Source organism: Coenobita brevimanus, chromosome 60 (genome assembly GCF_032717465.1).
Source record: "Coenobita brevimanus isolate Jiangsu-jjx chromosome 60, ASM3271746v2, whole genome shotgun sequence".
Taxonomy (NCBI): domain Eukaryota; kingdom Metazoa; phylum Arthropoda; class Malacostraca; order Decapoda; family Coenobitidae; genus Coenobita; species Coenobita brevimanus.
Window position 1 is genome coordinate 14,733,947 of NC_137013.1, and position 11,478 is coordinate 14,745,424.

The following is an 11,478-nucleotide window of genomic DNA, read 5'->3' on the forward strand; positions in this document are numbered from 1 at the left end:
GAGCAGGGCAGTACTCCCAAGGTGGATGGAAAGCAGATGATGGAGAATTGGAGCTCCCATTTCATCAGCCCTCGGGACTAGTTCCTGACCATCCTCCTTTGCTGAACTTTTTCAGTGTTCCAGTTGCCCAGAGAGTAGGCCAGCATGCTCTCCAATACAAGTTTCTCTAACTGTCAACATCAGTCTACATGCACACTACACACTACACTACCTTTTCAAAATTAAAGAAAAATGCCGTACTATGATCATGCCTCGGAGTCCCCGGGGGGGGGGGGACCATGAATGCCTCCACCATCCGCCCCTCTCCCGGTATTGACTCAACATGTCTGGAACCACTGTCTGACTCACTTCTTCATTTCTGCAACATTCGCTGCCTTTCCTCTAACTTTCTCTCTGTTGCACACCACCTCTCCTCCTCATGGCCTTTGGTTCCTTCTTCCTCGCATGAAAAAAACAAAAAAACCTACTCTTCTTAACAGAGGCTCAGCTGTCTGAGGCAACTGACAGCAAACCCTTTTCTGTGTCCTCCTACTTTCTCTATATTCATGTCAAAGTCAAAGGTGGCTGTTGTGTATATGTATGCAATGACCTGTCTTGCTCTCGTGTTTCTGAAATTGATTCTTCTGAATTCTCTAGTCTCTGGCTTTGGCTTTCCTGTCATTCTCTGCCTAAATATATCTGCACTGTTTACTTATCGCATAATTCTACCGACTCAAAACTCTTCGACTATCTCACTTCTACGATGGAACACATCCTATCCATTTCTCCTTTCTCTGAAATCTCCATTCTAGGAGATTTCAATGTTCACCACCACCTTTGGCTCTCTTCTCCTTTCACTGATCCACCTGGTGAACAAGTCTACACCTTTTCTATCCTTATTGACCTAGAGCAGCTTGTACAGCACCCTACCCGTATCCCTGACTGCCTTGGAGAGAGCTCCAATATACTGGACCTCTTCCTTACAACTAATCCTTCTGCTTACACTGTTAGCCTTTTCTCTCTGTTGGGCTTCTCTGATAATAACCTTATTACCTTAACCTGTCCTATCACTCTGGTACGGCCTGTGGACTCTCCAAAGAAACGTCGTCTGTGGCACTTTGGAGCTGCGGATCGGGAGGCCCTCAGGCAGTACCTCTTTGATTTTCCCTGGAATGATTATCGCTTCCATGGTCGGGAGCCATCTGAGTGTGCCTTGCGCATTACGGAGGTTATTCTCTCAGGCATGCAAGCATACATTCCTTTCTCCTATCCTTTGACTAATGCATGGAAGCCTTGGCTTAATCACACTTGTTCTAATGCTGTCCACAACAAGGAGAAGGTCTGTAGAAGGTACTGGAGCCAACCCATCCCTTAATCACATCTCTTTTATGTTTCTGCCCGGAATTGTGCGAAGTCTGTTCTTCGTACTGCTAGGAATAATTTCATCTATACTAAATGCTTTCAACTCTCCAACTCGATTTCTTCCTGCTCCTTCTGGCATTTTGCCAAAAACCTTTCTAACAACTTTACTTCATCATCCTTCCCTCCCCTTTTCTGCTCTGTTGGCTCTATAACTCTTCTGCTGATAAAGCAGATATCGTCAGTCAGACTTTCTCCTCCACTTCCACCTCAGTTCCTCCATCACTTCCCCCCTCTGGCTTCCTTATGGCTGGCATTAAAATTTCTACATCTGATGTATTTTCTGCCATCACTGGTCTCAATACTAACAAGGCATATGGGCCTGATGGAGTCCCTCCTGTTGTCCTCAAGAACGTGCTTCTGTGCTTACACCCTGCCTAGGTAAACTCTTTTGCGTTTTCTTTGAACACTGTATCTTTCCTTCTTGCTGGAAGTTTGCTCTCATTCACCCAGTCCCAAAATAGGGTGACCATTCCCAACCCTCTAACTATTGTCCAATTGCATTACCATCGTGTGTCTCAAAAGTTTTCGAGTCAATTCTTAACAAAAAAAATTTTTAAAGCGTCTCTCCTATCACAACTTTCTGATCGTCAGTATGGGTTCTGTCAGGGATGCTAAACTGGCGATCTTCTCACCTACCTTTCAGACTCCTGGTCATCCTCCTTTCGGGACTTTGGCGAAAGCTTTGCCATTGCACTTGACATCTGAAAGGCTTTTGATTGAGTCTGGCATAAATCTTTAACTTCTAAACTGCCCTCTTAAGGTTTCTGTCCTTCTATCTGTGCCTTTACCTATAGCTTCCTTTCTGGTCGTTATACAGCTGCTGTTGTAGACGGCCATCGTTCTTCTCCTAGATCTATCAACAGTTATGTTCCTTATGGCTCTGTCCTATCACCAACTCTCTTTCTTTTGTTCATCAATGATCTAAACTGTACATCTAACCTTATTCACTCGTACGCTGATGATTCCACCCTTCACCTTTCCAATCGGTTTCTGCAACGTCCATCTCAGCAGTTACTTCAACAAACAGGGGATGAGGCTATGGCACAACTAATGTCTGATTTGGCTTGTATCTCTGACTGGGGTATGGATAATCTTGTTGTTTTTGCTGCATCAACGACTCAGTTTTTACACCTATCAACCCATAAAAATCTTCCAAAGGAGTACCCACTAATATTTAATAATATCCAACTTAACCGTGCATCATCCTTCAACATGCTTGGGGTTTCATTCACTCGGGACTTACAGTATCTTGGAAAGGTCATATTGCATCTCTTGTAAAATCTGCTTCCAAGAGGACAAGGTGTGTTAAGCCGACTCCGTGCTTATCCCTGCACAGTTGTTGACTTTATACGCAGGTTTTATTTGCCCCTGTTTGGAGTACAACTCTCATGTGTGGGGAGGCTGCCCACATACAGCTCATCTCAATAGGGTGGAGTCGAAGCCTTTTCGTCTCATCAACTCTCCTCTTTCTGGCTTCCTTCAACCTCTGCCTCTTCGCCACACTGTTGCCTCTTTATCTCTTTTCAATTGCTGCTTCAATGGTCACTGCTCCTCTGAACCGTCTGCATGCATCCCTCCACTTCTATGATGCGTGCATAGCACCCGTCTAACAACAAACTCTCATCCATTTTCTGTCCAACTCTCTAATGCAAGAGTTAACCGTTACTCCCAGTCCTTCATTTATGCGACAGGTCAGCTCTGGAATTGTCTTCCTCTGTCTGTATTTCCTACTTCCTATCATCTTCAGTCTTTCAAAAGTAGTGTGTCCAGGCATCTCGAAATGAACGGATCTTGAATTTGGCTCTCTTTTATATTGTTTTCTTTTTTTTCTTGGATGGAACTGTTTTGCGGGCTCAGCCTTTGGTTCCTTCTTCCTCGCATAAAAAAAAAGCTCCAAGATTACAATCACACTTACAAGCACTTCTCATCCTACATCCAACCTCTGCCAGACAGCCTAAGTCACATGATGGAGATACATAGTCCTCACGTCAGTCGGGATAGGCCGGGCCTGCGGTGGACACTGAAACAGCTGATGGTGATGATGATCATGTACACAGAGCAATTCCTGTTTAATTACAAAAGTACCCTTCATACGCACCTCACCCTCCTGTTCCTGTCCCATCATTACACCATTCTCCACATCCATAACCTATTGCCAACCCAAATAACGCTTTTTTACAGTTGAGTACAATGCACACTTCTCCACACCTCCCTATGGTCTCTTATTCTACCTCTGCCGTCTGTATCTCCAATTTAATCCAAATATGAACTATACTTGGCTATAACTCGATCCTTGAACATCGTCCCACATCCCTATATCTATCTCCATCATCTTTAACTACAGTCCAGTCTGAATCAACGAACAACACTCACCCAGCTTCACACCTACCTATTGCTAAGGAGCCGGCACTACATAGCCTGTTACACCAATGAGAATATGACTCAAAGGCCGACATTACATAGATGCCACTGGTATTCCGCAGGGTATCAGGATGGACATTAAGCTTATTCCATACTAGCCTTTCCCTCAACTTACAACCTTACATACATGCTTTAACTTCGTCATCCTACCTGCAGTGGTTGTTAGTGTAGTCAGTTTCTCTCTCTCTCTCTCTCTCTCTCTCTCTCTCTCTCTCTCTCACACACACACACACACACACACACACACACACACACACACACACAGGGAGTCATCAGATGCAGACGTCCAACATCGGCGCTCCGTACCAAACCAACACGGCCAGTGGCATTACCTAAATTAGTATCTTTGTATGAGTCAGGCTCTGTACCAGGTTAGACTAAATGAGTTTTCATTATTAAAACGAAAAATAATAAGTTTAAACAAGATTTGTTCAAGCAGAAACGAGAACCACGAGGAAAAAAATGCACTGAGTCAGCTGGGTTTGTTTAGACTACAACAATGGGGGGAAAGTGTACATGCTCTGTAAGTACATACTCTGTTCTTTTAGTATTGCAAAATGGATACATACTTTAGTAAAACAAATTTGGAAAAGAAAAGGGATAAAAGTAAAAAGCAAAATGACGATTTCTACCAAGAACTGGTTGAAGTGGAGACTCACAATAGACTGGTTGAACGTGTACATAAACTAGAAATGGCTTTCAAAAATGAAATTTATGAAATAAAGAAGCAAATGCACTTGCAAAAGGAAGAGATAGAAAAACTAGGAAGGGAGGCCAATAAGAAAGACACAGCCATCAGTGAACTAACAGTGGAATTGAGTACGCTTAGGAAGAAAGTGAGTGAAATGGCAAGTACAATAGTCAATCACGAGAGTGATATGGAAGAGTTCAAAACTGACACAGAGACAATTAGGCAAGCAAGCAGTCTTATGGACCAGAGCAGTGGTATTCAGGAGAAGATAATACAGGTGAATGAAGCTGTGCAAAGCTACAGAAATGATGTAGAAACCACGTATGCTGAAATGGTGAAAGTAAAAAAAGACTTAGAAACAAGGGTGGAGGAAAAAAGCATTAAAAAGGAAGTGAAAAGAATAATCCAAAACAATCCAAAGTTAGTCAGAGATTCAGTAGAGATAAACAAATCTATAGTAATCACTGGTATAGAAGAGGAAGAAGTAAAAAATAAGATCACAAGAGACAAAAAGGAGATGACAAATGTAATGAGCTTACTGAAAGAAGTATCAGAGGAACTCTGTAGTAAAGACATAGAGGAACACAAAAGGTTAGGGAAATACGAGAAAAGCAAGACGAGACCTCTGAAGGTGACTTTCCAAAGTGTAAACACTGTGGAAGAGATACTAAAAAATGCAAAGAATCTTATGAAAAAAGAGGAGTTCAAAAATGTATGGATAAAAAGATGCCTAACACAACTGGAATTACTGAAAGAGAAAAGGGAGGAAACAAAAACAAAAAATGAGGGAAGATCAGAAGAGGAGAAGAAGAATTTTTTTTTTTACAAAGTAAAAGGATTGCAGGTACGAAAGTAGTACACAAACAGGATGGAAGAAAAAGGAGGAAGGTAGTACAACCATGTCATGACAAGTATATAAACAAAATGATAAAGTTGATGTACTCAAATGTGGATGGAATGGTATCAAAATTACTAGAGAGGAATGATTATGTCAGAGAAAATGAACCACAAATAATATGCCTAACTGAAACAAAATTAACACCAAGGATATCCAATGACATACTAAACTTAGAGGAATACAATATATGGAGAAGAGACAGAAATTAAAAAAAAGGAGGAGGAATTATAATATTAACTAAGAAAAATCTAAAATTCAAGGAAATAAACCTAGATATACCATCACAAGTAGAACTGATTGCAGTAGAGATCAACACATCTGAAGCTAAAGTAATTGTAGCCAATTTGTACACGCCACCCAGATCAAACACATGGGAAAGAGACGAATATGAGGACCTGGCAGAGAGTACAATTCAAAGTCTATCTATCTATCTATGGCCAGACTCCTCAATCCCGTTTTGGGCCTCCAAGTCGCCCTGTCCCCCGCCATTTCACTGCCCTGCTCCCAACTCACACACCCCTCTCTCATATACCTCTCCACCCCATCCCTCCATCTCATCCTCGGCCTCCCTCCCTCTTCCCCCCTCCACCTCACTCACATACACTCTCTTCGTCAGTCTTTCACCCTCCATCCTCTCCACATGGCCAAACCACCTCAGTGTGTTCCTCATAACGCTTCCTATCAAAGTATAAGATCATTACTACATAAAATGGAAGAGAAATCGGAAAGAATTATACTAACTGGGGATTTCAATACAAATATAAATTGGAATACTCTAGATATAAGTAGCCAAGAAAGCTGGTGGGACCAAAAGCTCCTGGATCTAGTACAAGAGTTTTTCCTAACGCAACATGTGAGGGAAACCACCAGAAATAGAGGACTTGATGTACCTTCAGTGCTAGATCTAATATTTACTAGGCAAGAAAATGATATTGACAGTTTAATATATCACCCTTCACTCGGCAAAAGCGATCATGCAGTACTAAATTATAACTTCAGGATAGCATATGACATAGTTAACAGCAATGACAGTTACAAAAAGAGCCTAAACTATAAAAAGGGAAATTATCAAGACCTAAGGAAGTATTTCTTAGAAGTTGATTGGGAAAATGAGCTTAGAGGACAAGATTTAAATGCTCCATATAAAAAATTCTGTGAATTTTATGAAATAGGAGTCCAGAAGTACATCCCACAGCACAAACAAGCAGAGAAGAAAATACAGAAATGGTTCAATACAGAAAGTAAAAAATCAAAAGAAAGAAGAGATTTGTTGTGGAATAGATACAGAAGACACAGTAGTGAAAGGGCATATAATAATTACAAACAGGCAAGAAACGACTATACAAGAATAAGGAGGGAAGCCCAAAAACAGTTTGAGGATGATATAATAAATAAAAGTAGTGATCAACCAAACTTATTTTACAGCTATATCAGAAGCAAAACCAAATTAAAAGATATAATACAATCCATTACGGACGAGGGAATCACTTATACACAAGAGAAAGATATGTGTGAAGCACTAAATAAGAATTTCCGATTAGTTTTTACAGAAGAAAAAAATTTTGAAAGGGACTATGTGGAACACGCATTTCCACACATACTATCAGATATACAAATAGCAGAAAAAGTAATACAGGAGGAGTTAAGTAGATTAGACAGAGGAAAAGCAAGTGGTCCTGATGAAATTTCATGTTGGGTATTACGAGAATGTGCAAAGGAGTTAAGTAAACCATTATTTTTAATTTTCAAGAAATCCTTGAGTCAAGGTAAACTACCTGATATTTGGAAAAAAGCAAATATTGTCCCCTTATTCAAGAAAGGAAATAGACAAAATCCACTCAACTACCGACCAGTATCACTGACCAGTGTTGTAAGCAAGGTATTAAAAAAGCTTATAAGAAAAGCTTGGGTAAATCATATAGAAGAACACAGTATGATAACGGAAAGACAGTTTGGTTTCAGAAAAGGAAAATCATGTGTTACTAATCTGTTGAGCTACTATGACAGAGTAACAAACACAATACAGGAAAGGGAAGGATGGGTGGACAGTATCTATTTAGATTTCAAGAAAGATTTTGACACAGTACCAGACCAAAGACTTTTATGGAAACTGTACCATCAAGGAGGAATTCGAGGCAAACTGTTTTGTTGGAAGCAAGACTTTCTCATAAAAAGAGAAATGAGGACAGTACTAAGAGGAAACTACTCATCATGGAAAGAAGTGACTAGTGGAGTACCACAGGGTTCAGTGCTGGCACTAATCATGTTTTTAGTGTATATAAAAGATATAAACAGTAACACTGGAAATGAGAGCTATCTGAATATGTTTGCAGATGATGCAAAAATACAAAGGAGAATTACTAGTACAGACTCTTGTAGGGAGCTACAAGAAGAATTAAATAAACTTCATGAATGGAGTAGTACATGGCAAATGGAATTCAATGTGGACAAGTGTCATGTAATCAAGTTTGGTAAAAGTGGAAAAAGACCTGATTGGGATTACAAGTTAGGAAATAAAACCCTATACACATCAGAAAGAGAGAAAGACCTAGGTGTGATTATCAATAATAGACTATCTCCGGCTGACCACATCAGCGAGAAGGTACAGAACATGACATATACACTGCTTGCAAATATGAGAATAGCATTGACATACATAAATGAAGACATGCTAAGAAGGATAATAACATCATTCATTAGACCAACCCTGGAATATGCATCAGTAGTCTGGAGTCCTCATCTCAAAAAGCATATAGACAATATTGAAAAAGTTCAAAGGGCCGCTACAAGATGGATACCAAGCTTAAGGGACCTAAGCTACGAAGAAAGACTAAATAAGCTGAATCTACCAACAATACAGGAGAGAAGGAAAAGAGGTGACATGATAATGCTATATAGGTGCATATCAGGGAAGGAGAAAATAGACATAAATGATTACTTAACATATGGAGAAGCATCAGCAAGAGGACACTGCAAAAAACTGCATAAGAAGAGAGGTGATAAAGACGTAAGGAAATTCAGTTTCCCAAACAGAGCAATTGATCAATGGAATGCACTACCGAATGAAATAGTATGTGCCAAAACAAATCACAAATTTAAGGATATGTACGATAAATATGGTTTAAGACACGGGACAGTACGAACTTGACTCATTCCTGTAAAGATACAATTAGGTAAGAATAATTAGGTAAGAACACATTCTTTACTCACCTTAACCTTCATGTATGGTAAGATGTATCCCACTGAGGTTGGGTGTTCCAGCTGAGACTGGAGGGTATGACTTGTGACCCCGCAATATATTTCAGTCATACCATACGTGCTGGCTATGCCATGACCTGTCTGAAGAAGAAGAAGAAGATGAAGATGATGATGATGATGATGATGATGATGATGATGATGATGATGATGATGAAGGAGGATTTGGAGGGGAGAGGAGAGAAGAAGGAAGAGGAGGAACAGGGCGAGCAGGAAGAGGAGGAACAAAAACAAGTAGAACAGGACCTAGGCTAGGGCTATTCAACTGTTCTAGGTGTAAGGCCGCATTATTAAACTCAGATTAACAAACAGGCCATACATTGTTTTACCTGTATTTTTTACTTCTGGCTAAACATTTATACACAGAATGAAACGAAATTCGTATATTATTTGCGCTTACATTTTCCGCTAAATACATAAATAAAAAGAAAAACACACAACTTTCTGTTTTACGCATGTTTGTTTTTTTCACTTTCATTTTTCTGAGTCGATCAAAGAGCCAATAAAAAACGACTCAAGGGCCGGATTTGGTCCGCGGGCAGCCAGTTGAATAGCTGTGACCTAGACCATGAAGAACAAAAACAAGGACAGGAACTAGAACTTATATATACCTGTCCAAAGTTGTAATCAAGAAGGCTTAAATTTTTGTCTATCAACTGCACGAAGGTCATTAACTACTTCACTGCGATGACGTCTTTTAACACTGTTCTGAACGCCGTTAAAAGGTGTTGAAAGGCTCCCTAAACCACATTAATTTACAATCACCCCTTTCCTCATTTCTTGCAGCCCAGGAGATTTTAATCACTTTAGGAGACACCCAACATAATGAAAGTATTATAGATGGATTATTTTCATCTGACGGAACTGAGCCACTCTCAGAACTTGATTACATGGAATTTACTGAGCTTCAGTTAGGAGTTATAGTGTCCCTTGTTACTAGTCAAATCCACCCTTCAGTCTGACTACACTAGGTTATCAACTGACCTGTGAGGAGTTAAGGATCTTTATTTTTACTATAATGCGTTTTTCTAACTTGACAGTCTCCACTGACGCTTTCAGGACGACAGCGTTTTATTTTTTCCTCCATTGCCAGACTTATTTTATTTGGCTTAGAGGCCCATCGTTGTGGATGACTTAAAATATGAAAGGCTGTATGAGGTTTGAGCAGGAAAACGATAGCTAAAGAAGACAAGAATAGAACAGTCGTGTGACAGGGAAGCAACGTAACCTGAGATGTAGAAGTGACCAAGACGCCTCAACACTAAACCGCTTCATCCCGAAGCATCCTCGACGCCATGATGCTTCATTGCCAAGTCGATTCAGCACCCACCCTCTTCAGCACCCAACCCCTTCTACACGAAGCCACTTCAATACCACGTCACTTCAACACCAAGCCGTTTCAACGCCAAGCCACTTCAATGCCAAGACCGGTTCAGTGCCATTATGCTTCAGCGCCAAGCTGCTTCAACGCCAAGCTCCTTCAGTGCCAAAACTGTTTCAGAACTACGACCGTTTCATCGTCAAGACCGCTTCCACATCTTCCCTATTTTTTCCATTGTTAGTCATATATCTTAGCTCTGAAACAGTTCCATAAGGTCTTTGCTACCTGGTGCGAGGAATCCATAATTCAGTTCAGTTAGACATGAGGGGAATGAACATGAAGGGCGGAGCAAGACTAATTAGGACAGACTGTTGTGGTGGTGGGTAGAGGAGCAATACAGAAATAGTACACCCTGTAAATCTGGCGTTGTATGTGGGTGTTGTGTGTTAGTCATATATACAGTGTTGGCGTATACCGAAAATTCCACGAAGACCAGTATCATCATCATCATCATCATCACAGCATTCCCAGTAAAACGAACCACATTATCACTCACTCATCACTTAAGTGTTGGGAATTCTGGCAGCACCTCACAGGAAAAACCATCTTCACAAATTATATTTTGTATTATTCTTTATAGATGCGTTTAACATGTACTAGTCAAAGCAATGTCAATAAAAGAAAGGGTACAAGGAAAAGGCATGGAAGTGTGACCTTCTTGTTGTTGTGATGGCTGCGGCAGGGTATCGTGGCAAGAATATAAGAGAGAGAGAGAGAGAGAGAGAGAGAGAGAGAGAGAGAGAGAGAGAGAGAGGCGTTGTCGTAGTAAAAAGGTGACATCGAAATTTTATCCAGGAATAGGAACCAGAATGATAAAATGATAAAGATAATGGCAACATTATGATATCTCATTTTTGAACTGTGATGGTGGTGGACAGTAGTAGACCTAATTATAAGAATAAGTAAGACAGAAAGATGTCGTCGTTATGAGGAGCCTAAGTCGAAGCTATCTTGGAAGAAGAAGAAAAGGAGGACAAGAAGAAGAAAAAAGAAGAAGGCTTAGATGTATATCAATAAGACAATTTAAAGACAGGAATCTGAGACTTTTTGTGATGGCTATGCCGGTGATTGGAGAGTCATGATAAGAATAAATTATATATATATATATATATATATATATATATATATATATATATATATATATATATATATATATATATATATATATATATATAATTTGAAGACCCATCTTAATGAAGTGTTTCAGTCAAAGCTTACTTCACAAACATGAACAAATAGATAAACTGATGGGAAAGTCAGGGATGTCAGACCTTCTTGATGCCTGTCGCTGTGTCTGGTGGGAGAGGTGCGCCTGCTGAGAGGAAGGCCGTGACGGAGGATGTGTCGTACTGGTCCCGTAGTGGTGTCTCACTCACGAACTTGGCCAGGTGTGGTACCAGGGCCGATACTGTCACCTGCAGAAGGAACACT

The 11,478-nt window shown here is 40.3% G+C and overlaps 1 protein-coding gene across 1 annotated transcript in view; it reads right to left on the bottom strand.

The window, feature by feature from the left end:
- LOC145403295 (uncharacterized) overlaps positions 1–11,478 on the bottom strand; it is a 30,738-nt gene that overhangs the window by 12,119 nt on the left and 7,141 nt on the right. Inside the window, exons 2-3 of the mRNA XM_080275100.1 lie at positions 11,319–11,462; positions 8,622–8,678 (exon numbers count right to left, since the gene is read on the bottom strand). Of these exons, the coding sequence (XP_080131226.1) occupies positions 8,622–8,678; positions 11,319–11,462 (201 nt within the window). The remainder of the gene's footprint in view (positions 1–8,621; positions 8,679–11,318; positions 11,463–11,478) is intronic.